The sequence below is a fragment of the Larus michahellis genome, chromosome 5 (genome assembly GCF_964199755.1).
Source record: "Larus michahellis chromosome 5, bLarMic1.1, whole genome shotgun sequence".
NCBI classification, from domain to species: domain Eukaryota; kingdom Metazoa; phylum Chordata; class Aves; order Charadriiformes; family Laridae; genus Larus; species Larus michahellis.
The window spans coordinates 32,703,234-32,728,533 of record NC_133900.1 but is presented as its reverse complement, the minus strand read 5'-3'; the positions used below and the strand labels follow the sequence as shown (position 1 = coordinate 32,728,533).

At 42.4% G+C, this 25,300-nt stretch overlaps 1 protein-coding gene across 1 annotated transcript; it reads left to right on the top strand.

Moving 5' to 3' along the window:
• Positions 1-302: 302 nt before the first annotated feature.
• Positions 303-24,503, top strand: DAPP1 (dual adaptor of phosphotyrosine and 3-phosphoinositides 1). Its single transcript, XM_074589488.1, has 9 exons — positions 303-533; positions 9,741-9,863; positions 12,849-12,982; positions 17,321-17,451; positions 19,515-19,562; positions 19,805-19,867; positions 21,682-21,767; positions 22,340-22,427; positions 22,905-24,503. The coding sequence occupies exons 1-9, from the start codon at positions 472-474 to the stop codon at positions 22,953-22,955; spliced, it is 786 nt and encodes a 261-aa protein (XP_074445589.1). The 5' UTR covers positions 303-471; the 3' UTR covers positions 22,956-24,503.
• The last annotated feature ends 797 nt before the right edge of the window (positions 24,504-25,300 follow it).

The following is a 25,300-nucleotide window of genomic DNA, read 5'->3' as shown; positions in this document are numbered from 1 at the left end:
AAATCCCTCTAGTATGCAGTGTTTGGAAGGATGGATGCCGCGTAACACTCAGAAACCTCCACCGACTTCCTTGGCGGACACAGCAGGGCACCCATGGCAAGAGAAAAATGAACATGCACGTAACACTTAAGAACATGAACTTCTGGAATGTACGGATTAAAGTAACTGGAAATATGAATTATTGTATGGGAGGGACATGGCGCACAATGGGCACCGCTGGCCACCCGGGGGGCTCCGGCCGCCCCTGCTGAGGCGCCAGGCCCGCTGACAGGGCCGGGGCGGGAGCGAAAAGCGTCGGGGAAGAAGGGGGTCACTTCCCCGCCGTCGGGGCCGGGGCGGACCTCCCCGGGACGGGGCGCTCCGCGGCGGCCAGGCGGGACGGCAACGCCCGGGGAGGTGCCGCCCCGTCCGCCCACTTCCTCAGCGGCCCGCGGAGGCGGCGGCGGGCAGCCGTCGTCCCTCAGCGGGACCATGACCCAGCGCCGGGAGCCGCGTCCCGCCGCGCCGCTGGACGAGGAGCTGGAGGCGCTCGGGTGAGCGGCCGTCGCGGGGGGTAGACGGACAGGAGGGGCGTCACGAAATGGCGGCCCCCGCCCAAGCCCGGGGGCGGCTGAGGGGCGCGGGGGGGGTCCCCATCCGAAATGGCGGCCCTCGGGTGGTGTCGGGCTACCCGAGGAGAGCTGGCAGGGTGAGATCCGCTGGGTCTTGCTGCTGGATTCGGTAATGAAGTGAGGAATAACATAAACTGGGGGTTGTTTTAACGAGTGCACCAAAGGGCTTCGTGCATAGTGTGCAGCCGCTCAGAAGCACGGCACCTTGTCCCTGAGGCAGGTTTGAAAGGGTGGCAGGCTCCCATGTACAGAGGATGCTGGCGTGCCACAGGTGAGCGGGAGAAATAAGTAATAGAAAGATTACAGAGCTGGCAGGTGTTTCAAATGTAGTGGAGAATAAGAGGCAAGGGGGCTACAGCTTCACTCACAGAATCTTTGCAACATTGCAACCTTCTCCATCAGCAAGAGCACCTGTGGTTGTGCCACGCTGCTTGCCCGCGTCTCAGGGGAGCACCAGACCCAGAGCTTGCCCTCAGAGCTGCCTGTCCTCCCCGCCTGCAGAGCTGTGCTGTCCTCTCGGCCATCCCGTAGCTTGGCCTGGGCCCTGGCCCAGAGGGCCGCCATCCCGGGCGCCATGCCGGCCGCTCCTTGCTGGGCCCTGGGAGGCAGCAGGCTTCCCCAGAGCACCTCAGGCTTCGGCAGCAAGAATGGTGGACGGTTCACAGCCGTTCCAAGGATGTCTCCCTCGCTCAAAAGCGAAACCCGAGGAGCGAAAAGGAAGGCCGAAGGTTGCAACAGACCTCGCTCCCTGTCCCATTTTGTCTGCCAGTTAGTTTTGCTTTTTACTGGAGGAAGGCTCAGGCTACTTTTTCCACAGGCGGTGTTGCCGTCGGTGGGGAGAAACGCGGGCTGGAGGAGCGGCACAGGTGGGCGCTGGGAGGCCAGGGTGGGAACAATCAGTGACACCAAAGCAAGGGGAGACAAAGCAGAAGAAGGGCCAGTGAAGATACTGAAAAGGCAAAAAGGCTCTGATGTCTGCATTCAAAAACAACAGATGAAAAAAGTAAAGGTTTTTGCTTCCTGGGTACTTATGGATAAGGACCAAATCATGGGGTTTTTTTGTGATTAATTCACTTAGTGAAGAAATTGGAGTGTAACAAAGAGACTTGGAATTAGTATCCCCACACTGCTGGTATTTTCCCAAATTTAGAAGAACCTGTTAATTAAGTGCCTGTTACTGAAGCATGTAACACATATGACACGAAGTAGCACTTTGCAATGGTACCCAGAGTGGCAATTATATACTTTTCCTTTTCATCTGTAAGATTACACTCACCCTACAAAAGTATCTACAGGGAAAAAAAAAAATTAAAAAAAAAAAAAGTGTTGCAGCTGCTGTGGGAAGCATGATTTCTAATTGCCAGACTTTTATTCATTTAGACTATATATGGCCTGAGTTGATTTATGCCAGTAACCTGTACTTCTAAACAGCCTTGCTGTTTGGCAAGGATTTCGTCCTCATAGATGATCTTGTAGGCCTGCAGCTTGATGTGGTACCTGACGTGGTAGCAGCGAGAAGGAAAGACTACAAATGAGAAGGCTACAAATACACATTTTGAAAGCTGTAGGTTCTCTGTTTTATTTCCACTCCAATGTAAAACCTAAACTTTTCACCCTACCACAAAATACCAGAGCATCTCCTTCAGGACAGTGTGTTGAGTTAAATGCACTAAAGGTGAATAAGCAACGCCAAGGAAAGATTTCCTTCAAATCATTAAACAAAGCCCTTTTTTCATCTACTAGTAAAGCCACTTTTTAATGCTTTTTTTTCTGAACAGGACCAAGAAGTCCTCACACACCAAACATTCTGGTAGCATAGTCTAAAAGATCTCTTACTGTAAATGATGTTTCAGCTGTGAGAAGTAGGTATGTCACTTTCCAGACCATAACATTAAATTCTCAGCCACCAAAACCCTAAACTCAGTCCCCGGTGCTATCACAGTGCTGAGGTCCCCTTACACCCAACATAGTGTCTAGCACAACTGAGATCTGATTCTGCTGAGGAAGTAGTAAAGACCAACAGAGACAAGGGTCATTCAAATGAGGAGCAGCTTTGACATTCACATATCTTTGGGGGGAATTTGAAGCAGGTTGTTTTAGAGCTTCTGCTTTACTGTGCAAAAATCAAAGAAGTTAAAGCTTTGAAGAAGTGTGAAATGGGAAGCATTTTTTCTTTAAGAGAAAGGAGATGGGGTACCAGGGTATCCTCGTAAATTACCAGTTCCACTGCTCATCAAAATGGAAAGTTGACAGCAATGGAGATGGGTGTACAGTGTAAAACCTGTCTAACTATCTGCTAGGTTTGCAGGACCTGGTATTTGCTGGGCTGTTCTAGATTAATGCCCCTGTAATTACACTGAGAGTATCAGAGCTGGTGAGAGCAAGGCAGGAGGGAGGGAGAGGAAAAAACCAAAAAATCCATATATTCAAACCCCACCTTTATTTTACCCCTGCTCTAGAAGTATCCCATCTGTCACCAAAAAAAGATCAAGAAATAAGATTTAAGAATCCCAGTTATCATCAGGGACAATCACAGTCACTGAAAGATCTAGACATATATACAGCTGTTTTATCAGATTGGATTGTTTTTCTCCAGGCCTCAGTATTAGTAAAGATGAACTTTCTGACCTCACAACAAAAGAAAGGAAGAGGGGTGTGTTTAGCCTTTTTTTTTTTTTAACTATTTCATTCAGTCTGTGATGGCTTGTATTTATTTGGAGAGTTTGGGTGGTCAAACAATCAAGAGTTCAAAGTGAAAATTCAGATTACTGTCAGCTTCATTGTCAATGTGTTTATAGGTGGAACTAATGCCTAATGAAAAGGTAGATGAAAATCAGAACAAGTTGTTAAAAACCTGTTATCTCATGCATTAACTTCTTCCCTAAAACTAAGAAAATATTTAAAAGGGAGCACTGAAGTTTGACAAAAGAGATACAAGCATCTTGGCTTAACGGAAAAGGAAATGGACATTGTGATTCTTCTTTGAAGGTCCCTTTGTCTATTGCTGAGGTCAAGTCTTTTTCCAATCGCATTTATTGCTGTTACTGCCAAAAGGACAGCCTGCGCACTGCAGTGTGAAACTGCTGTAGCTGATCACATACGATGCGAGTTTGGGGAATTCCACATTGCAGTTCACTTTATTTGCGCAAGAGGTGAGAATGTGGAATATCTCGTCATCCGAGTATTTACAGACTGGTCTGGTAACACAGCTTCCGTCCCAGCATAGCATAGCTTTGGTGACACTGTTTGCCTTTTGGAGGTGAACAGAATGGGGCGAGAGGAAACAAGTTTTTGTAACGCAGTCCAAATGTTGTTTATCATCCCTTGCAGCATAGCTTTTACGTTCCTCCAGCTCCAGGTTTGACAGTACAATGACAGATGGTATTTGGTAAGACTAAACAATACACTTCATGCTTAGTTTTAGTAAGAGAAGAGAAATCAGACCGCAGGCCTAGATCAGATGATGACAGAGTTGGAGAATTGAGGAACTCATATGACAGGACAGGGCAAATGGTCATAAGAATTTTTTTCCTTCATCTATATTTCTAATATAAACAAGGGTAAAATTACAACAGCTAGAGAGCGGGCAAAAGAACTGGGTGAAAATCAGAACCAAGGCCGTTGAGAGAAGGGGGTGAGAAAATGGAAGTGAAAAGCAGAAGCTGAACTAGTGAAAGCCTACAGTTAGAAGACATGAACTTTAAGGCTGGATACACTGATGTTACTTCCTTATACTTCTGAATATGGCACCCTTTTATTCCAATGAAGTACTTTACATAGGTGCATAATTAAGTGTTTCAGTGTGACATGTTGAAAGGATGTCTAATAAATAGCAATTTTGGTTGAATGCCACCTATAACTTCTATCTTAGCATTCTCACCCTTTTGTAGATTCTCTAGAGCTCTGTCAACTCATATGCTATTAAAAACATTGCCAAAACTTCACTTCTACTGATGTGAGGTACAAAGAGCCCTTTGCGACTTTAAGATGATAGGTAATGCTTCTAGGGTTTGATATTAGGAAAAAAGTTAAAATAAAATGAAAAAACAACCAAACAAGCCTTGGCAGATCTGATCTGAAATCCAGCACGCAGATAACAGAGAACTAGTGACATTGTTTTGTACTGTGATTTTTGGCGGACAGGCACATGAAGATCATTGCGTCTGGCCAAAGTAGATAAATCAGTGCTTTCCCACTCACTCCATCAAGCATTACAGTGTACTACTGCTTTTAACTAAGAATGGTAATGCGTCTTTGAGGCTAGTATATAGTTTTAAAGTGTAAGAAAATTCAACTCATTGTGGTCAAAGATTTTTTTTTAAAATATGAAAAAAGGTGCAAAACTTGCCAACATCTACACCACCAAAAAACCCACCAACCCTCAGGGTAAATAACTGCTCTGAATAATATTGAAGTCCTACTGAGAGCACATCCGGACCATCTCTCCCTCGTGTGGATCTCTGTTCCCTTTCAGAAACAGAAGAGAGATTAATTAGATTTACTGCATTTCTGCAGGGCTCCTGCAGCTCAGGCAGCCGAGGTGCTTTCCGCAGGGATGGTCACCCACCCAGGAGCACCATCAGTATTGCACCTTCTGCGATGGAGCTTCTGGGGAGGGAGCAGAAAGATCACCCAGCTGAATACTGAGAATCTCCTTCCTGCTTCAGAGAAGGAACTTTGAATTGCCTGACTCTTTACAAAAGCAAGCCAAACATGCACGCAGTTCCTAACTCTATCCAGGCTATAACTATCTGAGAAAATAATGTGGTAAGGACACAAAAAATAAGCCTGACCTCTGCCTGCTGCTTTATCTGATTAGCTGGGTGTACCTCAGAGTCATCATTCCAGACAATAAAAACAAAAGCCATCAGAACTTCTATCTGTCCTCTCTTCTGGCGCTAGCTGTCTTTCAGTTCTACGAGGAAGAAAAGCAAGCGTTTCTACTGGGTGTTACGCAGTTTGCACATAGAAATGGCTGACAAGAGAATCATCCAGGTCATTAAACATTCATCCTTGTGTTCCTTGTGTATTCCGGTGTTGTTAAAAAGTTAATCTACCTGATGCCAGCGACAGCTTTATTCACCAGCCCCTATTTACATGGGCAGAAATGTTTTGCAAAATATCCATATGATTTCTTTGTCAACAGCATAATCAGAAATGACAGATGCCATACCTAAAGGCGGTCTCATCTACAGGGGACAGAGAAATGAAGTTTCATTAACTTTTTTCATTGAAACATCTTGAATTATTAAAGAAAATTGCACATTTTGAGGATGATATTCTTACCCGAAGAGGGAGTTTCCCACCCCAAACATTGCTGTAACATACTCCTCCTCATCACCACTGTGTAGGGAGGTCTAGGCACTGCATTAGCTACACAGACATCGTAATGAAAGAGAAGATTTTAACGTGAGTGTCCCCTATTCTGGAGTTGTGATGATTAGCATAGCTGCAGTGGTACAGCCAGCCAGCATAGACATGGCTCATACTGTGGCAGTCACCAGCTTACCCCACGGGGGACCCCCACTAGTGACTGGGTGGGCAGATCCTTAGAGCAAGGCTGTGCGCTCTGATGAGCTTTGGTTCTCTGGGGCACTGTGTGTCTCCTTCCATTCTCCTCCTCCTCTTAACAGCAGTGTCATAAAGCCCTTCCTACACTGTCACCGATGCAACCTGATCTAGAGAGTAGACTGATTTCTGAAAATGCTTTATTTTCCAAAGAGAAACAAAGGCAATCTCACTAGGGCTGTGTGCCCATCTAGAGACATGCTTTCATGGGCCTGGCAGACTCTTCCACTCCAAAGAGCAGGAAGAATAGCACGGTCCTTCAACAACACACACTGACAACACAAACATGCTTACACATATGGGATAAAGAGATTTACTCTAATTTAGGACAAAGTTAAAGTAACAAGAATGGATAAATGACAGCAATTATAAGCTGAAACTGAGATCGCTAGTCAAATAGTCGATAAGGAATGCAAAAAGGAGGAGCATGCAGGATTTTTTTTGTAGGAGAAATGAAATAAGTAGAAAAGAAAAGCCTTCCATAAGTGTGTATGCATTTGAGACAGGAAAGCATGCAAGGCCAGGGGCAGCCAGCAGAAGTGGCTCTGAAGCAGGGGAAGGACTTTGTTCTATCTTTCTTTTTGTGTGTTCTTCAGAGAAATCTGAATCAGAAACCCCAGGTAATTTCTACACTACTAGTGATTATCAGCCTGACAAGTGTCAAAGTACAGGACATATTTCTGGATTTTTTTTTGTAGAGAATACAAGACTCTATAAGTTGGGTCAAATAAAGATGACTATTGGGAAGACCTTTGGAAATAGCCCAATATGCAAGATATGCACCATGGTTCAAAATGAAAGAGTTAAGACAGTTCAGCTTTTTGAAGGACTTGCTAAGGGCTTCAAACAGATGAGTGTTTGGAAAACCTTTTGATTTCATTAATTTTTTGTTTCAAGGAGGCAAGAAGGTAAATATAGTATTATATTTTCTATCAACAGTCTCCTCCCACAGGTATCACTCAGAAGACAACCAAAACTTAAGTGAAAGATGACTGCCCTTTACAGCATCATGCTGAATGAGCCATATCTCCCACCTTGATTTTCCTGCAAATTTCAAAAGAACTGCCTACAAGATTTTGTGTAAATAAGATAAATTTAAGTATGTGTCAGAGGGGGAGTCCTTCTGTTTAACAGAAGTGTATCTAGTACTGTCTAACCACTGTTAGGGTTTGGGTTTCTTTTTAGTCCTGTTTACTTGTATTTGTGTCATCAGGCAGGCTTGATTGGGAGAGTAGACTTTTTGCATAGGTGCGTATTTATTTACCTTCCTGGTGTCTGTGTGCAAATGCTAAATTTTTCACAGCATTTTAAATTTTTACCTGCGTTCATGCAATTGGAACAAATTTTGAGTGACCATTTTCAGAGTGGAATATCCAGGTAACCTGACAGTTGTCACTGATTGAACCACCTGTGACAGTCAGGAGGAGAAGAAGAATAGCCGTGTGTAACACAGTCACTTTGGCATTAAGATCTGTACTATTGTCTCACATCTATTTTTTAAGCTGAGCAAGAGGAACACAGTAATATTTGAGGGATTTTTGTCTGAGACAGCATTATTTAGGCAAGAGGAGTGGTGCAACCTCATCAGCAAAGATTTAAAACTGCATTTAAAACAATGTTATTTTCCCAATTCAGTGGGTGGGTTTTTGTTGTTGATTTGTGGTTGGATGGTTTGGGGTTTTTTGCATATTGGTAACATTTCGTTAGTCACTGGCCTTCTATGTGTAAAAAGAAAGTAGCTTTAAACACGGTATCTTTTATACTTGTGACTTCTATTTTAAAATCTTAGTAAAAGGCTTTTTGGAAATAAAGTAACAGCACACTTACGAGCAACCACAAACTGAATATGCCTCCTTTATGAAAATGACCATTTACAGATTTTCCCAACGTATGTTTCTTTTGCACAGAAGTGAGAAAGATAGTGTTAGGAAATTCCACCCAAAACACAACATTGTCTTCTCGGCTGCATGTCTGGCCAAGTGTACATGCTGGTATGATCCTCATCACATCAGGATCTAACCTTTGACTGTCACTTGGGCAGTTAATCCCAAAGCGGATTTCGCCTAACAGGTGTTTCAGAGGATGGCACTTTGATCTTTAAATATTCATTATTTTGTTCTACTGTGTAGATGGTCCACAGAGCACGTTCTAGAGCCAAAGCAGCAACACCCTGCCTGTATTGAATTTCACATGGATCTTGTCTTCCACAGGGTTAACAGTCTGGAGTCTCTTAAAAAGCAATTTGTCAGCCAGCTGGCCTTTCAAGTAGGCAGCCGTCTAAATTCAGAGATAAAACTGTGTGAGATGCCAAGTGGCAACTTGCAATGAACAGATAAGGAGAAAGAGTATACAATTACACCTCATTTCAGTCTGAAGACTGCCATGATACAAATACCAGAAAGTGCTGCAGTCACACTTCTGCTTTCAGTCAAACTGTATTTCTCTGTCTGAAACAGTAATAGACTTTGACCCCAATACTGCAGGCGCACACAGTTTAAAGGAAGGGGAAAGACACTCGGCACCATTCCACATAGAGACAAGGGGAGAAGCATGTTCCCTGCAGAGCTGTGCCCTGGGTACAGTATCGCCGCCTCCTTCTGCACCAGAGGTTCTGGTGTGTGTATATAACTATTGTTAATATCTGCATGTGGCATCTCTTACAGGATTGGCACTCCAGCCTTTTATAGCTGTGGCTCTTTTTTTGCGTTCGGTCTCAGGATCATTTCTAATGAGACCCTTTTCTATTGAAAGAAATCAAGTGTTTCTGTTGTGAATTATTCTGTATGGAAACGAAGCCATAAACAATATTTCATGGTCTTTTTTGCAGGATTTTTTTCTGTGGATTTTCTGTGGAATTTTTCATATTAAAAAAAATGATGAATGAAGTCAGTTTTAACTGAAGTTAAATGAAGCAGCCGTGTAGATGTTTTCCTGCAACAATGTTGAAATTTCTTAAATTTTCACTTCAAATTCTGTCAGTTAATTTTGGTCCCTTCCTCTGTTCCTTCTTCTAAAAAGGTTATTCTTCAAATGAAAATTTTAAGCTTAGGCAAATGTGTTTGATTGCAGATCTTAGCAGTGCAGATGAACCGAGTTGCGGGAAATAGAGCTTGGGAGGAATTTAAGTGTTGCCTGTTTGCCCCAAAAGAGGAAGCGTACCAAAGCATGTAGATATGTCAGGAAGTACAGATTCTGAAAATAGACAGAGGATCCTGTATACCCCTCAAAATTGCTTTCACCTTATCAGCATAGACCTGGGTAATTTGTTGCTCATGCAAGTAGAATTCGCAGGGGTTTTTTAGATTCAGCAAACTGTCAGCTGTTTGTACACAACTTTGTAGTTAGCAAAAATAAATGGTTTCCTGAGTGCATCAAAAGGAGGATGCTGAAGGGGGCAGAGTTCTGTTTAACCTGTGTGCACCTACGAAAAGGATGGTAACTCAAAACTGTAGCAGTGTTAGTTGCAGTCCTTCCTCTTTCTCTAACTCGGCTCCACAACGTGGCAGAAACTGTCAGTTAAGAGCTGAGCGAATGATGCTTGAATCCCTTGTGTCTTCCCAGGTGGTATCATGATAATCTCACCCGACATGCAGCAGAAGCGCTGCTGCTTTCCAATGGGCAGGATGGAAGCTATCTCTTGAGGAAGAGTAATGAAAGGGAAGATTTATACTCCCTCTCTGTAAGGTAGAGTATGACACAAGTGGATTTATCTAATGCTGCACAGCTAGCAGTTCTACAATATTCACTTACTCCCATGTTTGTTTGCATGTCTCATGCATTGAGATGACCTGCAGATTGCTTCCTAGGGCTCAAACTATTTTAATAAGTATTCCTAATATATTGGTATTAATCCGTGTGTAATTCTGCTGCATGACATTTTGTTAGAAGAAAAAAAATATTTTTGATTGGATTTGAAAATTGTTCTCATTTTTCCAAACTATGAATTAATCTTAGTGGTGAAAAACATCATTCCATGGATTGGCTGTGGATTTTCAGTCTGCATGATAAAATTCTTTATGGCAGTTACAAGACTTTAAGAAACAGCTGATGGGAGTAGGAGAATTTTATGGTGAGGGTAGTAGTAAATATAACAGTTAATAGGCACGCTACCTTCACCAGTTTCTGGATCACTGAACAGGAACCATCATCTCTGAGAGGTGATCTGGTGTTTGAGCGGATCGTTTTACTCCTCCGTTCTGGGCTAAAACTCAGTGTTAGCCAGTAATGCATGACTGATTTGAACAGCATTTTGCAAGTGACAGACATCAGGCCCTTGAAGTCAGTGACAGCAATTTACATCAGTTCAGGACACAGCTCATACAGAGCACAGGTAGCCTGGCCTGGGTACTTCACTGCTGAATCACGTTTAAAGAATCTCCCAAGAAGGAGATTATACCCAAAGGTATAAAAGGCATAGAATCATAGAATTGCCTGGGTTGGAAGGGACCTTTCAGATCATTGAGTCCAACCATCAACCTAACACTGACAGAAACATGCTTCACTCATCTCTGACAGAAGACCCATGAGCAAGTGTGCCTATACATACACTGCTGAAGTTATTACCACTATAGACAGACATTTATGCACGAGCTTGGGGCGGTGCCCAACAGATCTGAAGGTGACGTTACAAAATGAGTATTCAGAGTAGCGATGACTGAATTGAGGCAAGTCTTGGGGAAAATGAACAGTAGTATTTATAAGTAATAGCTTTCCTTTAAAAAAAGTAATTTAAAATGAATCATTGTCTTGCTGGTTAATATTTTTTGACTTTAAAATGTAACTAAATATTATTTGAGGTAATCTACCTCAGACAATTTAAAAAAAAATATATATATGGAAGATAGTTTTAAAAGGCACTCAGAAAACAGCTTACTGTAATAAAATAGAATTTAAATAGTTGTTCTATTAATAGGAAACAAAAGCTAAAGTGTTAGTTTAATTATTAGTTAGTGAAAATAAATTTGCTGCTTTAACAAATTCTAGCCTTAGAAGACCTAGAAAAGTCTGCATCAGGTCAATTCTAATCTCCTGTTCAGCTCTCCATGTAGGAACAAGAGTTAATTTATTGTGTTATGATATGAACTGAATATCCCCATCTGGAGTTTGGTCTTTTGTTCTGTTACATTAGTTTTTTGGTGGTACAGCTCCTTTGAAATACCGATTTTGATTTTAAAATGTTTTAATAATTTTCTACTGTTTGTTTACCTTTGTTTTTGTTGTAAGTTTTCCTTTCCATTTTTTGACTAATATTATAACTTAATTTTAGAATAAGTAATTCTGATACCTTTTTGTAGAAAGGATGACTTTGGCAATTCTAGCTGTCATATTCTTTCTCTCCTAAAATGTCTTCTATAGCTTTTACTTTCTGCCTCACAAGGAACTTCAGTCATTATTATAGTTTGTTTTAAAAGGAAACAATGCTTAGGCATCTCTTGAGGTTTTTATTGACAGCTGTAAGAAGAGGGTTCCCATATTGCCTGAAATCCCTTCCCCCAGCTAAATTAGCCAACTTTAAAAAGGAGCTAGGAAATAGAGTAGATGCTACTCTCATTGCAACATTGTATTATTGTGAAATTAAATGAAAAGATGAAACCCCTGTCACTGCAGCAGAGTCACAGCGGCTGTTGTAGGGCATCTGCACTTAGCTTGCACACATTGTGTCTCAGCTGACTGTAGCACAAAATGTGTAGGAAGTCAATCGAAAGACATTCTACAATATCACAAGTACTGTTCAAAGATAAATATTTGTTTAAATTCCTGTTTGAAATTATAATCTCCTGTGGAATTGGCAATAAACAATGGAAAAGATGCTATGAATACCCTTCTTCATCATATTTTCAGTATATTTGCTACATACATGTTTCCTGAGACAAAGTCCTCTCTGGACTATTTTGGATGCTAGTAACATTAACAGAAGTAACTTTTTCATGGGAGATACACTTGCAGTAAGTGCTTCAGTGTCTTCTGAAGTCAAAATAATTGCCCATCAAGGAAGTGAGGCCTTGCACGCTTCTCTGAATACCATCAGCTTTCATAAACAAAAGCTGTTACTTCCCTGACTAAGGACCCTGGTTCATGTTTGACATTGCCCACCATAGAGGAACCATTTGTCTGAGTACAGAGGAAAAGCAGACAATTTCTAAAGCCTTAGGTATCTAAAGTTAGGTTATTCAATCCTAATAACCTTGTTTGGCTGCAAAAAGGAGCCAGTCTATTTTTGAAAGAGAAACAGGAGATATTTTCAATGAGATTGGGGTGCTGCCTGAGAAGTAAGACATATAACGAGTAATATAGGTATACACCGTCAAGACTAAAGCCTGGTAAGTGAAGGGATATCATCCTGGTTAGCCAGAAGGCTGGAAACCTCGTTTGTAATCTTTTTATTGATTGCCATAAGAGTTAATTTAATTTACTTAGCCTTTCTAGACTTTCATAAGCTCCTGTCTGTGAAGCAGCAATTAGATTTTTCTTAATAAATTTGAGTCTGAGATGTATTGAGTATTAGTGAGGGACAGTAATAGCAGTAGTATTAATGCTAGGACAGTGACTGTCAGCCTGTGATCTGGACCAGATTTCCTGTATGGAAGCTGCTATGGAAGGGTTATACATGCCAAATGTATTTGGCATTTATGCCTTGACAAAATTTAAAATTTCCTTTTTTTTTTTTAGGGGAAAAGATTCTGTGAAACACTTCCACATTGAACATACAGGAACTTCATTCAAATTTGGATTTAATGAATTTTCTAGCTTGAAAGAACTAGTCATGCATTTTGCAAATCAGCCTTTAATTGGAAGTGAAACAGGTAAGGAGAACCATATGTTTGTATGAACACGTTTGTAGTCATGCTTCACGGAGATCCGGGCAAAAGGAGCTTTGGATGTGTTATCAGGTAGTTCTACTGCTGAAGCATTCCGCTTCAGAAATTCATATTTGTATTAACCTCAAGTATCTAAGATGTTCCTCTTCAAAAACTCTTTCAAGTACTCTGGAGACAAACTACATGTAAGCTTACTGGGTTTTTGCTAACCAGGGGCATGACCTCCTTTTGATTTCTCAGAGACAGAAGGAAGCATTTCAAAATACGCATGTACTGGGAGGAGCAGAACCTTCTCAAAAAGGGCAAAACCAAAGCGGGGTGTTTAGTGAGCAAATACATGTTCATCTACAAGGTTGAAATCCCCCAGTAAGAATAAATAGAAGAAGGACTTGAAATTGTTCAGCTACACTATTCATCCAAAGAAGAAGTCTGGAGTGGTATGTTTCCCGGAGGGAGTGTGTCCTGTATTACCTCTCCCTTTCTGTCTACAGTGGATCAGCCTGCTGATGCCATCTGCCATCACATTGATTTGTCTTGTTTTTAAGAAAAAGAAAGAAAATCACAGGCTTCTTTAGCAGCCAACATGCTACCTGAATTAAGAGTCAAAAGATTAAACTTGATTCCTGCAAGAGTGTTGAACACCACCAGACCTGACTCCATGGAGAAACAGATACATATTATCATGATAATGCCAGTTTTAGGTTTAGATTCAAATGTAACAGTTGAAGATGCATCAGTACAAGTTAGTGCCAGAAACTTCAGTCTCCTGTGTAGAATGTGTATGCAAATAACGCATAGACTGGTACTAATTATATATGCAAGTGACCAGTTAAATAATTGCTGTCACATGCAATAACTGTAATATGTCACACACTAAATACACACCAGTGCTCTTGTAACACAAGCATTAAATTCAAAGGGGGCTTTGCAACTTCCCTCCTCCCCCTCCAAGAAAAATGCAGTGATACACTCAATATGGCACTTTCATCTTTCAAAGCATTATTTTTCTAAGTTGCTTTAAAGAGTGCTTTGAACACAGAGTTCCTACATGTATCTTTTTGTCCCAGTAAGCTGTTTTTCCTGTGAAATCAGATATGCACCCACAGGTCTAACGCTGTAAAGGTTTCAGTTGACATATAAAGCTTGTATTTCCCCATTCTTTCACTGCCCGTGTTACAGACATTAGTAATCAAGGCATCGGTGTTATGTGAGCCCTGTGCACAGGATCACCACTGCTGAATGATGGGCTCACTTGTCACCTTAAAGCTCCCTAATCAGATTCTGCTGGCTCTGTGAAACCTCTTTAAGTTGGATGTGCTACAGAGTAAGAAAAGCCATTTGAACATCACATCAAGAAACCTTCCACCTTACCTTACCATGGATAGCAGTAGAGTGGAAGAGACAGTTAGTGGCTCAGGCAATGTTCCATCAGATACAGGTGTCAAAGGTCTCCTGGGTGGTAACCAATTTATACCAAAAAGGGAGTAGAGGGTCATCAGAGCCCACTCTAAGACAAGTGTCAGCACAGCAGAATGACCAGCCCAACACAGGGTCACACAGCAGGTTGGCAGAAGGGCCAAAAATACAGCCTGATTTCTTAGGCCACGCTTACTTTCAGTGAAAAGCAACAAGTGACCTTTGGCTCAGGCATTAGTAGAAAGTAGTTGGACCAATAACAAGTTATTCCTTGTTGTACTTACAAACAATTTTGTATAGAAACACTGTGAGATCGGGAATGAGACGGCATGATAGCATTTTTCATCTCCTCCTTGCTCATGGGCAGGATTTTATAAGACAGAGACCCACGAGACAGAATATGTAATGGTTTCCACTATCTTCCATGTAAATTTTGTCTCGCTGGAGCTAGTTTTGTGTCTGAAGAGGCATACCGGACTCGCTTTGATCAGTACTTGAACACACAGGCCTGCACCTCTGCAAACTGTTCTATGGAGCACAGTGGTTCTTTCCTACTGGGACAGCTGCAGGGGTTTGTGCTTCAAGACCGACAAATCTTGTCTTACTGCAGCTTTGCCACTCCGGATTGCTACATGGACTCACATCTACTTTTCTGCAGTATAATGTGTACTCTTCTTCCTTCTGAACTACAGATAATTAAAAGGAAATTAGGGCTGCTGTGTTCTGTGAGATGGTTTATTGAAGAGGCAAGCTGAATCTATTCAGTAACAATGTTAAAGCAATATACTATCATATTTCTATATTTCTGTCTTTATTCAAAGTGACAAGGTCAATATATTATTCTTACCTGTTTGCTTTGTTTATCAGTTTTTTTTACCTAAGCTATTTTGAAAACATAAAAACTTTAAGTCATTACCCAGACAAAAAAGTCAGTCACTTGAAGCTACCATTTCCAACAATGGGACTAATTTTCATTCTTCCTTAGAAATAGATATCACGCACAAACATGCAAGAAGACTCTTGCTTCAGTGCAGCTTTTACTACTTCTTTTATACAGTTACCAGATGATTCTGTACAAGTATCTTTTGTGGAGAAGAAACATGAAGGACTTACAAGAAAACAAGTACTGTATAAAATGTTAAACTATTCCTCTCAGTTCGGCAACAGGTGTCTTTATGCATTCTGTACAGATGATGGTATTCTGATTCTGTGCAACGGTTTAAGATTACTTTCTGTAGACTGGTAATGGGGGTGTTCTCAATTTCATTTTAAGTGGTAAAGCATTTTTTTTCCTGTAAGGCCAGAGAAAATTAAACTAATTTTGACTTTTTACCTATTGCAAGTTGAACATATCATATTTGCATACACCCCCTGTGCCTGCAAACAGATTTCAGTTGGTTACTTCAAATACAATTTTTCCACTTCCCTTTGCAGCCCTTCCCATTAAAATATATACTTTAAACTTTATTTCACTTTTAAATTATTCAGTCACCTGCAGGTTTCAAGTCCAAGTTCTTACCAATTCTAGCATCCCTCCTCTTTAAGGGCTGACAATATCAGCATAAAATGCAAATGGAGCAGCATTTGGCATGCTGTGACATTATTTTTAAAGCATGAGATTAGGTGGTGTAGCAGTTACTATTTTAAGGAGGTTCTTCACTATTGTGAATAGTGTAATAGATTCACTATCGAGAACACAGCTTTTTGCAGAGAACGTGCAATAAACATGACCTTATTTGGAAAACAAAGAATGGCTATAATCAGAATGTTACTAACTGGAAAGACCTATGGTAAAACAGTTATAGGCAATGGTAATGTGGGCTTACTGTTGGGAAGGCTGCATCCGAAGCTCTGACAGATTAAGTGACTTACGCAGCAAGCAGTGGATTGTTGGCAAAACCAAGATGACTGTTATAGCCTCATATCTAGTCTAGCTTCCTGCTTACCCCCCCAGCCAGCCTCCTGCGCAGGAGAGGAATTTAATGTGTCAAGGGATTCCCTGCAAGCACTAGTAATTTCATAGGTTTTAAAAAGGCACAGTATATATTTACAGTTTTCACAGTTGCATATGAACAGGCCTGATAATGTTTGTAGTCACATCTTCACAAACGCAGTGAAAAAGATCCCCCTTTCTACCACGTCAGGCAGAAAGTCACGAATCAAACCTTGATCACACATGCGTCAGCATTTCAGCTGTAAGTGTTTGGTAACTATGAAATCTGTGTTTCAACTTGTTCCACATTACCTAGTTACTCCCTGGCTGGAAAGCAGGTTCAAGCAGGGTAGGAAACACCTGCCTTTGAGGGTTGTCTGATGGTCCTGTCCTGTTGCTGTCTTGTTTTGTTGCCACTTACCATGCATTGCAGAAGGGGTTTAATTACCTACTGCTTAGAAGAAACAAAGAGGGTTTTCGCTATTGTTTCAGAGATGTAAGAACAAATTGACTCGCATTGTACAGGGATGGAATTAGGCAAGATCCAAGCGCCCAAGGCATTGAGGGCTCTGAGCAACACAGTAGAGCCAAGGAAGTGAGACTGGGCAAACGAATACAACAGCAAGTGCCCCTCTGTAGTTTGCATGTCTGGATTTTCATGGAAAATACCCTTCATAAAGTCTAAACTATTCAGATGATGCACATTAGAAGTATTTGTCTAGTTTTATCAGTATGGGAGAGTCATTTGTAGCATCTGATTGTTTCCTGATGTGGATGTGGCCTGAGTCCTGCCCCTGTTCAAGGAAAACCCCTTACAGGCAGTGTCACAGAGATCCTGGGGAGGTTATTACCTTTTCCTAAAATTAAAAAGATATAAGAGCTAAAGTTAATCATGCTACAAACTGGGAACTAGTGACAATTATTTTCTAAGACTGTCTTGCCAGGTGACTTACTCCTGCTCTTTTTCTCTCCAGGAACCTTAATTGTATTGAAGCATCCCTACCCACGGAAAGTGGAAGAACCTTCCATTTATGAGTCTGTCCGAGTTCACACAGCGATGCAGACGGGAAGGACAGAAAGTGATCTTGTTCCAAATGCTCCTTCAGTAAGTTATGTTCTGGTGCAAGGGGTGCTTCTCCTGGTTCGAGTTTAGTATGACTGTTGGAGTGAACTATGCAATAACACCAATAAATTCATCCTTTTATGGGTTCGTAAATGCAGGAAGTCTTTGCTGAGCAAGGCAAAACAAACACAGACCTCACCAGGTACAGTCCCAAGACAAATAAAGCCTTTCACAGGTGTTGTCACTGAGACCTGCAGTGCTGTCACTGGCAAAACATTGTCTGCAGCTAACCTAGGTAAGCCTCACCATCCAAACAAGGAACATATAAAAGTTTTTCATTCTCCTATTATCTTCCTTTCAGAATGCCATCTTACCAGTAACATTATCAGGAATTTTAAAAAACCAAACACACCACAAAAAACAAGCACAACACTTCTCACATCTTTCTGACAACACTCATCAGGCTCTGTGCAACAATAGGTATGTCGGGTTGCACAGCAAGCCCTTGTTTTGCCAAACATCCTTTACATCCAGTGGTGTCTCTCTCTCCACCCACAGGTGAGGGAAGGAATACACTAAATAGCAAAACAGTAAAAGCTACAGGATTTACCATGTTTTGTCTCACTGTGATGATGAGGATTAGACGACAGGAAACAAGAGTCCTGACAGACATAAATTCATAACTTACTATTATTTTTTGCAGTTGTCTTTGCTTGTTAGAATTATTTTGCCCAGTTCGCAATATACAGCATCCTTCACAACTGGGAGGAAGGAAAGAGCATCTCTGACTTTCTAGGTCAGTTAAAAAGTGACCTTTTGAAAAAAATTTTCAAAGATGTGCTAGACAGGCAGGGACACATTTGGAAAAGGAAACCCCAAACAGAAGTGTGGTACAACCAAGTTAATAATATCTGTATCCTGATAGGCACATTACTCAAAAGGGTTTTTTGGCATTTCCATAGTTGGATTTTATTATTTTAGAATCACCTTGCCTTAAAGCAGGAAGACAGTTTGCAGTGTTCCAACACAGTCTTAAACCCAAAATAGAGCGATACGACAGAAGAGCCTCCACCCTCTCAGCCTGAGTAATTTTGAGCACAGTAAAAAGCTGTGTCATGTTAAAAGCTACACCTTACTGGTGTGAGAAACAAGAGAACATCTTCATATCCATTTGGACCACCTGCTGTGACATCTGTGACTCACTTGGACAGTAATTAGAGACTTTAAATCCCTAGTAATTCATATCTAGCAAGACAGGTGGTTGTTCCAGAGCAGTATTGCTCAGAACAGAGAGGAAATTTTTAATGACATAGTATATTTTTGGAGAAAAAGACAAAGAGTTACATTAATACGTATTACTTCTGTCTCTCACAACTAGCCCTTCGTGGCTGAGTTCTACTGTAACCTCCAAAGGAACTTGACTTCCACATACAACCAATAAAAAGGCAGTATTTTTTGAAGAGGAAGTAGTAATTAACTTGGCAAGAATTTGGTTTTCTGAGATCAGCAGTCTCACAATTAGGGCGGTACCACAGAGTTTCAATGAGTATCTGAGAAGTCAGAAGGTCCCAGTGTCACTCATCATTGCAGAGAAACGGTTCAACAAACAATTTCTCAGTAAGCATATTGAATGTAACAGGTTTTTCCTCTTGAACGTACGGCTGTTTGAGAGAAGAGAATGCCTAAGTAAAACATCATTCACCTCGCTGCCTTGCATTTCAAGAGTGATTTCTGTGGGTAATTCCACTACGCGGTAAACCCCAGGCACTTCTGTTTACAACATGCACTGAGACAACAAACTAGCTTTACTAAATAAACTGTAATCGCAAGTATTTTGCTGTGGTTGGTTGAGAAGATGCAAGCCAGAAGCTTCCTGAGGGAGACATGGTCTCAGAGATTGCCTTCATCGCTAGTGCAGGTCTGTGTTTACCCTAGTGGTGGATCCAGAGTGTGGGGGGAGCACGGGAGTGAGGACAAGGCGTGCGGCCACGGGAAGGTTCCCCAAAAACAGGCTGCTCTTTCATCTTACAGGTGTAGGCAAAGATGTGGGAAATAGAAGCACAGCTCAGTCACTAACCCCGATCCCTTTCCTTCTCACTTCACAGCTTGGTACAAAGGAAGGATATTTGATAAAACAAGGCAAAATAGTCAAGGTAAGGAAAACTCTTACTCCTTGCTTTCACTCTGCAGCCACCCACAGAAGCTAGAGGCAATGTGGAGCTGAAATAGCTCCACCTGCATTCCCCTGCAGAGAGGAACCATTTGTGTTTTGAGCAACAACAACAAAGCATGACTGTAAACCAGAGCAAGTCAACAGCTTTAAAGGTTTTTCTTTCCAAAGAAGCATTCCACTAAATTCTCACAAGACAATTACCATCTCTTCTTGATCTTTCAGAATTGGAAGACAAGGTGGTTTACACTGCATAGGAATGAACTTAAGTATTTCAAAGATCAGACAGTAAGTAGCAAACACCAGTTCTACTCTTTAAACCTCTACAGAGGCAGCTGCAGCCTCCTCATCTCTCTGGCTTCCCGCGTCTGCATCACAGCTTCCCGAGCTAAAGCTTCCCATGCTGTCAGAGGGGTGACACCTTTCTAATAAAGTCAGAGTTTTGCTGATGACTTCAACGAGAGGAGGTTAGAAAGTTTTACAGCTAGAAAACATTTACTGTGCTCTGTCAGTCTTACCTACTAGACAGAGTTGTTTACCATGAATTTTAAGCTATCAGTTTTTATTGGTAGCTTTGACATGCAACCTAACAGATAGCAGTGCTATTAAAATATTTCTGCAAATACTACTAGTATATTTTGCATTCCTTAATTTCATTCTTTTATTTCAAGTGGTTGCACACTATACATAGAAAACCATTCACTGAAAAATACCTTCCTTCCTAGCACTCTGCCATAGGTTAACCTGCTGCATCCAGGAAAAACAATTTGTCCTTACAGTTGCTGTTCCATTCAATCTTAAACTGAGTAAAAATAAGAAATACCTCTAGAGTTTCTCCACCCTTGCAAAACCTCTAGTTAGGGTTCCTCTGTAGACACAGACAAACTGTTTACTTCTGCCAAGCCCTATTTCAAGCATCAACAGGTTTTAACACAACAGCATACACAACTGCCCTCTCTTACCAAACATTACCATTTATAAACAGTTACATATTTATGGCACCTTCCAACAGTTTTCATTTCAGTTCAAGCCAACTTGAGTTAAGTTTCCAGGATAAGATTTCAAAGGGCAGCTCTTCAAACATTCGAGCAGCATTTGTGACTTACCAGGTGAAGAAGGTGTCTCTGTCAGGACTGTGGGCAGCAGCTCCTGGCACTGCTATTGTTGCTGTGTGGTAGCAGATACCTACAGGCGAGTGACTTGCTGGTGGCCCTGGGATGGCATTTGTTAGCAGGCTTCAGTATAAGTGACTTTCTTCTAGCGCAGTGTGTAACTGACAGCTACTAAGCCATAGGAAAACATAAGGAAAGGTGAGAGAACAACAGGCACCTCCATGCATCTGATGAGGGACCACAGGAACAGCTAAGGCCACCTGGGCAGAGGGCAAGCTGCTCTTCCACTTCAGCTGCCTCTTGCAAGGAGCTCAAGAGGGCGAGGCCGAGTGAAACGAATCAAAGGAGGACTCTCACAGTTTACACAGAACAAAACTCCTAAGGGAGAGGTGTTGTAGCCATACACAGTCAGTCTGCATCCCTGCACCTGCGCACTCCTGGGCCTGTCCCAAGAGCATCAGCTATACACACACTGCTCACACAGCAAGCCTCATCCCTCCTGCAGCAAGCACTGCTCTAGCTCTGCTTCTACATTTCTCCCTACCCAGCTTCATCCTTTTAAAGCACTTAGGAATTAATTAAATCTCCAACAGCTGGCTAGGCCTGATAAGACCTTTAACCATCCCTATATCTCTGTAAACCTTAGCTGGAAATTATACCAGATTTGATACTGTGCCAGTTAGGTTATAGTGCATCAACCAAGCCCTCAGCAGTCTGCATCTAGCTCAAACTTTCCCGCAGTACACATCGCCTGTGTGTTTTTTCTCGATCTGAACTGACTGTTCTGGTGTTTTTATATTCAGTTCAATTCATCTCACATTAGTCCTGACGTTACGTTTGCTAGTTTGGGTTTACGGTCTTACAGCTATTGCACCTATGCCTGGAAAAACCTCGTGTGCCCATAAAGGTCTAGGTGCATTGAAGATAAACCAAACTAGCATTATCTACTGTTTTCATATGTTCCTATTTTAAAACGATTTTATTTTCAAGGCCACAGAACCGATCCGGGCACTTGACTTGACTGAATGCTCAGCTGTGCAATTTGACTATTCCCAGGAAAGAGTCAATTGTTTCTGGTAAGTTGCTGTGCTTTTTCCACCTTGCTGGAAATGTCAAAATAGCCAGGGAAGCTTGAAATGTAACCACTGGGTGCTTCTGAAAGCTCCCTTGCTGGTTGCAACTCTGATTGTCCTCTAACTCACGAATCTGTTTCTGTCAGACAAACCTCTGTCCTGGAATGTTTTGCCAAATTACTGCTGCCAAAAGGGTTTTCTCTTGGCAAGGACGAAGGGTGTAGGCCTATGTGTAGTGGACATTTCCTAATTCTGGAAGCATGTATAATCATCACCCGAACCCATGGAACTTAGGTACGGTCCCGTTCCCAGCTCAAACATCGCTACGGCGCACGCAGTAACCGCTCCTGTGCCCAGATGCGGGTGTGTTGTCCATACGGGGCTGGGGCAGCGGCTCCCCGAGCTGTGAATGACTGTAAGCCGTTCTTGCCTAACCTCCCTCCCGCTGACTGAATGGGAGGGAGCACGGCCTCCTCTGTCTAAACAACTTGGTTCAGGCCAGCTGGGTTCACTTTTAGGAAGAACTACGAGTTGTTGTAGCAAATTAAGGAATAGTTTTAATTGTTTACTTACAGTTTAGTATTCCCACTAAGGACGTACTATCTGTGCGCAAAAACCGGAATAGAAGCTGACGAGTGGATTAAAATACTGCGATGGAAACTGGTAAGTTGACGTGCAGTGTTCCGTGGCTGTACACCTCAGGCAGCAGTGCCCTTGGTGCTGCCATCGTAAAACCTCATAAAACTGATTCTGTAGCACCCAAGTGCTACCGTTCTCCATATCTGCAAGAAGGGAGTACTTGTTCTGGCTTCCAGGCCAACTAGATTGGAATACGCAGTTTTTGCATAATGTAGCTGCATGCAAACCTGCTTTAGCATTTTTGGGATGCCCTTTTAACACACATACGCATTACAAAGAAGAAATTACTTCCATCTTTAAGGATGTCATTGGGTAGATGGTAAACACTATGGAGCATCAGCACAGACCGCACATGACGAGTCATGAAGGAAGCAATGAGAAGACAATGTAAAGGCTTAAGAGTGTTACTTCCTTAAAAATAGCAGTATTTGGGTTGATCATGCTCAACCACACCCACAGGCATGCAGACAAACAGCAATGGATTGTCTCTTTCTGTTCTAGTCACAAATACGGAAGCAGCTGGAGCAGCATAACGCCACCCTCAGTTCCTAACGGCACCGCCAGTACTTCTCCTCTGTTGGCAGGAGCTGCCGCTTTGCCAAGGGGAAGGTGCCACTTACAAGAGGACGGTTTCACATGTCTCCATTTCCCGCAGTGGGCACGCGTGTGGGTCCAGGTCTGCACACCAGCTCCTACAGCTGAGGGCTCTCCAGCTGTTGAGTCATGTGCAGAGGCGTTTGCAAAATCAGAGTGTGGGTTTGACGTGCATGGCGTGTGTCTGTAGTGCACGCTGAATTCAACACCTGTCAACTAATCACAGAAGTAGTGGCTGTTTAAAACTTTTGTGGTTATTCAGAGCACTCTCGGTAATTTATTGTGAGCTCCATCACAACTAACCGTTAGCAGCATATTCTCTAACCTTGAGCCTGTTATTTAAAGCCAGTCCTTTCTGTAAGTATTAAATATTTCTTTTGTATCATGTGTTTAGGCTCTAAACCAAAAGAAAAATGACAGAGGTAAATTACCTTTTTGTAAATAGTATCTATGTTACAATCCAGAGAGTATTTCAAGTCCCTTTTCAAGGTGATGGATGAGTAATGTTTAGTTCTGGTCAAATATGGTTTTGTGTGGTTTAGATTTGTACCGCAGTGATGGCTACAAGAGAACGGTTGTTTCTCACGGCATATATAGGTAACAGTGAGCAGCACCATACAAGCGCGCTTGTTTACAGACTAGGATTATGAGAAATGGGCAGCTGGTTCCTAGTGCTCATATGACAGAGCTGCCACGGGGCCCTGAGGATGGTGATGGGGCTCTGCAGAAGCCTTTGCCCGTGGCAGCCACCAGCATTTGTTGGCAGCATTACAAGACCCCTTGAAAATGGGCTGGATTTTGTACTTTTCCCTCAAGCAGAGAGCTCAAAATGAGGTTTTATCCAGAACTATATTCTAGAGTTACGCACTGCTTACTTTATATTAAATGATCAGTAACAGAAAAGCACCGTGTACACTCAAAATAAGAGTTTAAAAGAATACATCTTCTACGTGACCTGATGCGAATTTCCATCTGTATTTCGGAAGACTCATGCAGATGTAACAGCATTGTGGCTCGCTACAGAGTTGAGAAGTGGAAGCCCACTACTTTGGCGCTGAGTCAAAATTGTTACATTGTGGAAGCAAAATTTGACACACTGGAGGGTCCCAAGACCAGCCTGGCCTGACCTCGCGGCTGACCCACCTGGCAGAGCCCCTGAGCGATCCTGCTCCTCCGGGAGAGGTGGGGGAAGAGGGAGGCCCCCCCAGTCTCCTTGCAAATGCTCAAGTTTCTGCTGAAACAGTGTATACAAACCTCTCCCCCTATGCAATCGCTGGGCACAGGGCTCGGTACTGCTCAGGCAGCAGGTCAGTGCTCAATAGGTGCCTTTACTGTGAGAACACAAGAGGAGGAGGGGAAAAAACATACCAGGAGAAAGAAAATCTAGATTTGGACATAGGAATAGCATTTTATTTCAACTTAGAAATTCAAAATATTTGTAAATATTTTTATACAGACTGTTTTCTGAATAAAATGTCATTATAAAGGTCTTTATTCCTGTACTGTATTAAAGCTTTGCCCTCCTTTTTCCCCTAAAGAAGTTTAACTGGCATCTCCCATTTAGTTAAAAAGCTCTGATGAGTTTGTGTGAGATAAAGGCAGTGTTAATGGGAAGAGAGCGCCGATGTTCTCCAACAGCATCACTGTTCTCTGAAAACAGCTTGGAGATGAAGCTTGAAGCGTAACCACAAAAGCAGCCTTCCCTGTTTCACATGAAGAAGCCGCGTTACAAAACGTGAGAAGCGAGTTCAGCACACGGTGCCATGAACTGAAGCCAGTAAAAGAAATGGCGCTTGGCTGGCCGAGGAAGCAGAGCCACAGGCAGGTGAGCTGAACAGAAGCTCACGGCAACAGTCGGCCCTAGGTGGAACACCAACACTTTTTGTCAGAAATACACAGGGAGATGCCTTGGGGCTCAGTTCCCAGCTGCTTCTGTAATGACCGGCAACAGAAAGCTCAAGCCAGGAGTTCAGTTTAAATGGAAAAGGGTTGATTGACATCTTTAAATCTCTGTGAGAGCTTTTGAGACAAGTATTCCCAGCCCTTATTTCCAGCACCACCGTTTTCCCCTGACACTGAAGGTGGGTGAGGTATAAGGGAGGGGGCAGTGGTGGCCCCTTTCCCAGCCTGAGGCAGAGACCTGCCAAGAGCTCTCCTTTAGACCAGTGGTGCTCGGTTTTAGTGCTGGAAGTCTACACCAGAGTCATCACAAGGGGCATGTGGGAGGGGACGAGGTGGGGAGCAAAGAGCACGGCATTGATGCCCAGCGATAGGAAGCCAGTCGGCACTAACCTCTGCATCGG

Excerpts from the sequence above, each read along its gene's own strand:
- DAPP1 (XM_074589488.1), top strand. The coding sequence starts at position 472 with ATGACCCAGCGCCGGGAGCCGCGTCCCGCCGCGCCGCTGGACGAGGAG. Across the intron at positions 534-9,740 it reads GAGGAGCTGGAGGCGCTCGG|GTGGTATCATGATAATCTCA; the intron begins GTGAGCGGCCGT and ends GTGTCTTCCCAG. Across the intron at positions 17,452-19,514 it reads TTGTTCCAAATGCTCCTTCA|CTTGGTACAAAGGAAGGATA; the intron begins GTAAGTTATGTT and ends CTCACTTCACAG.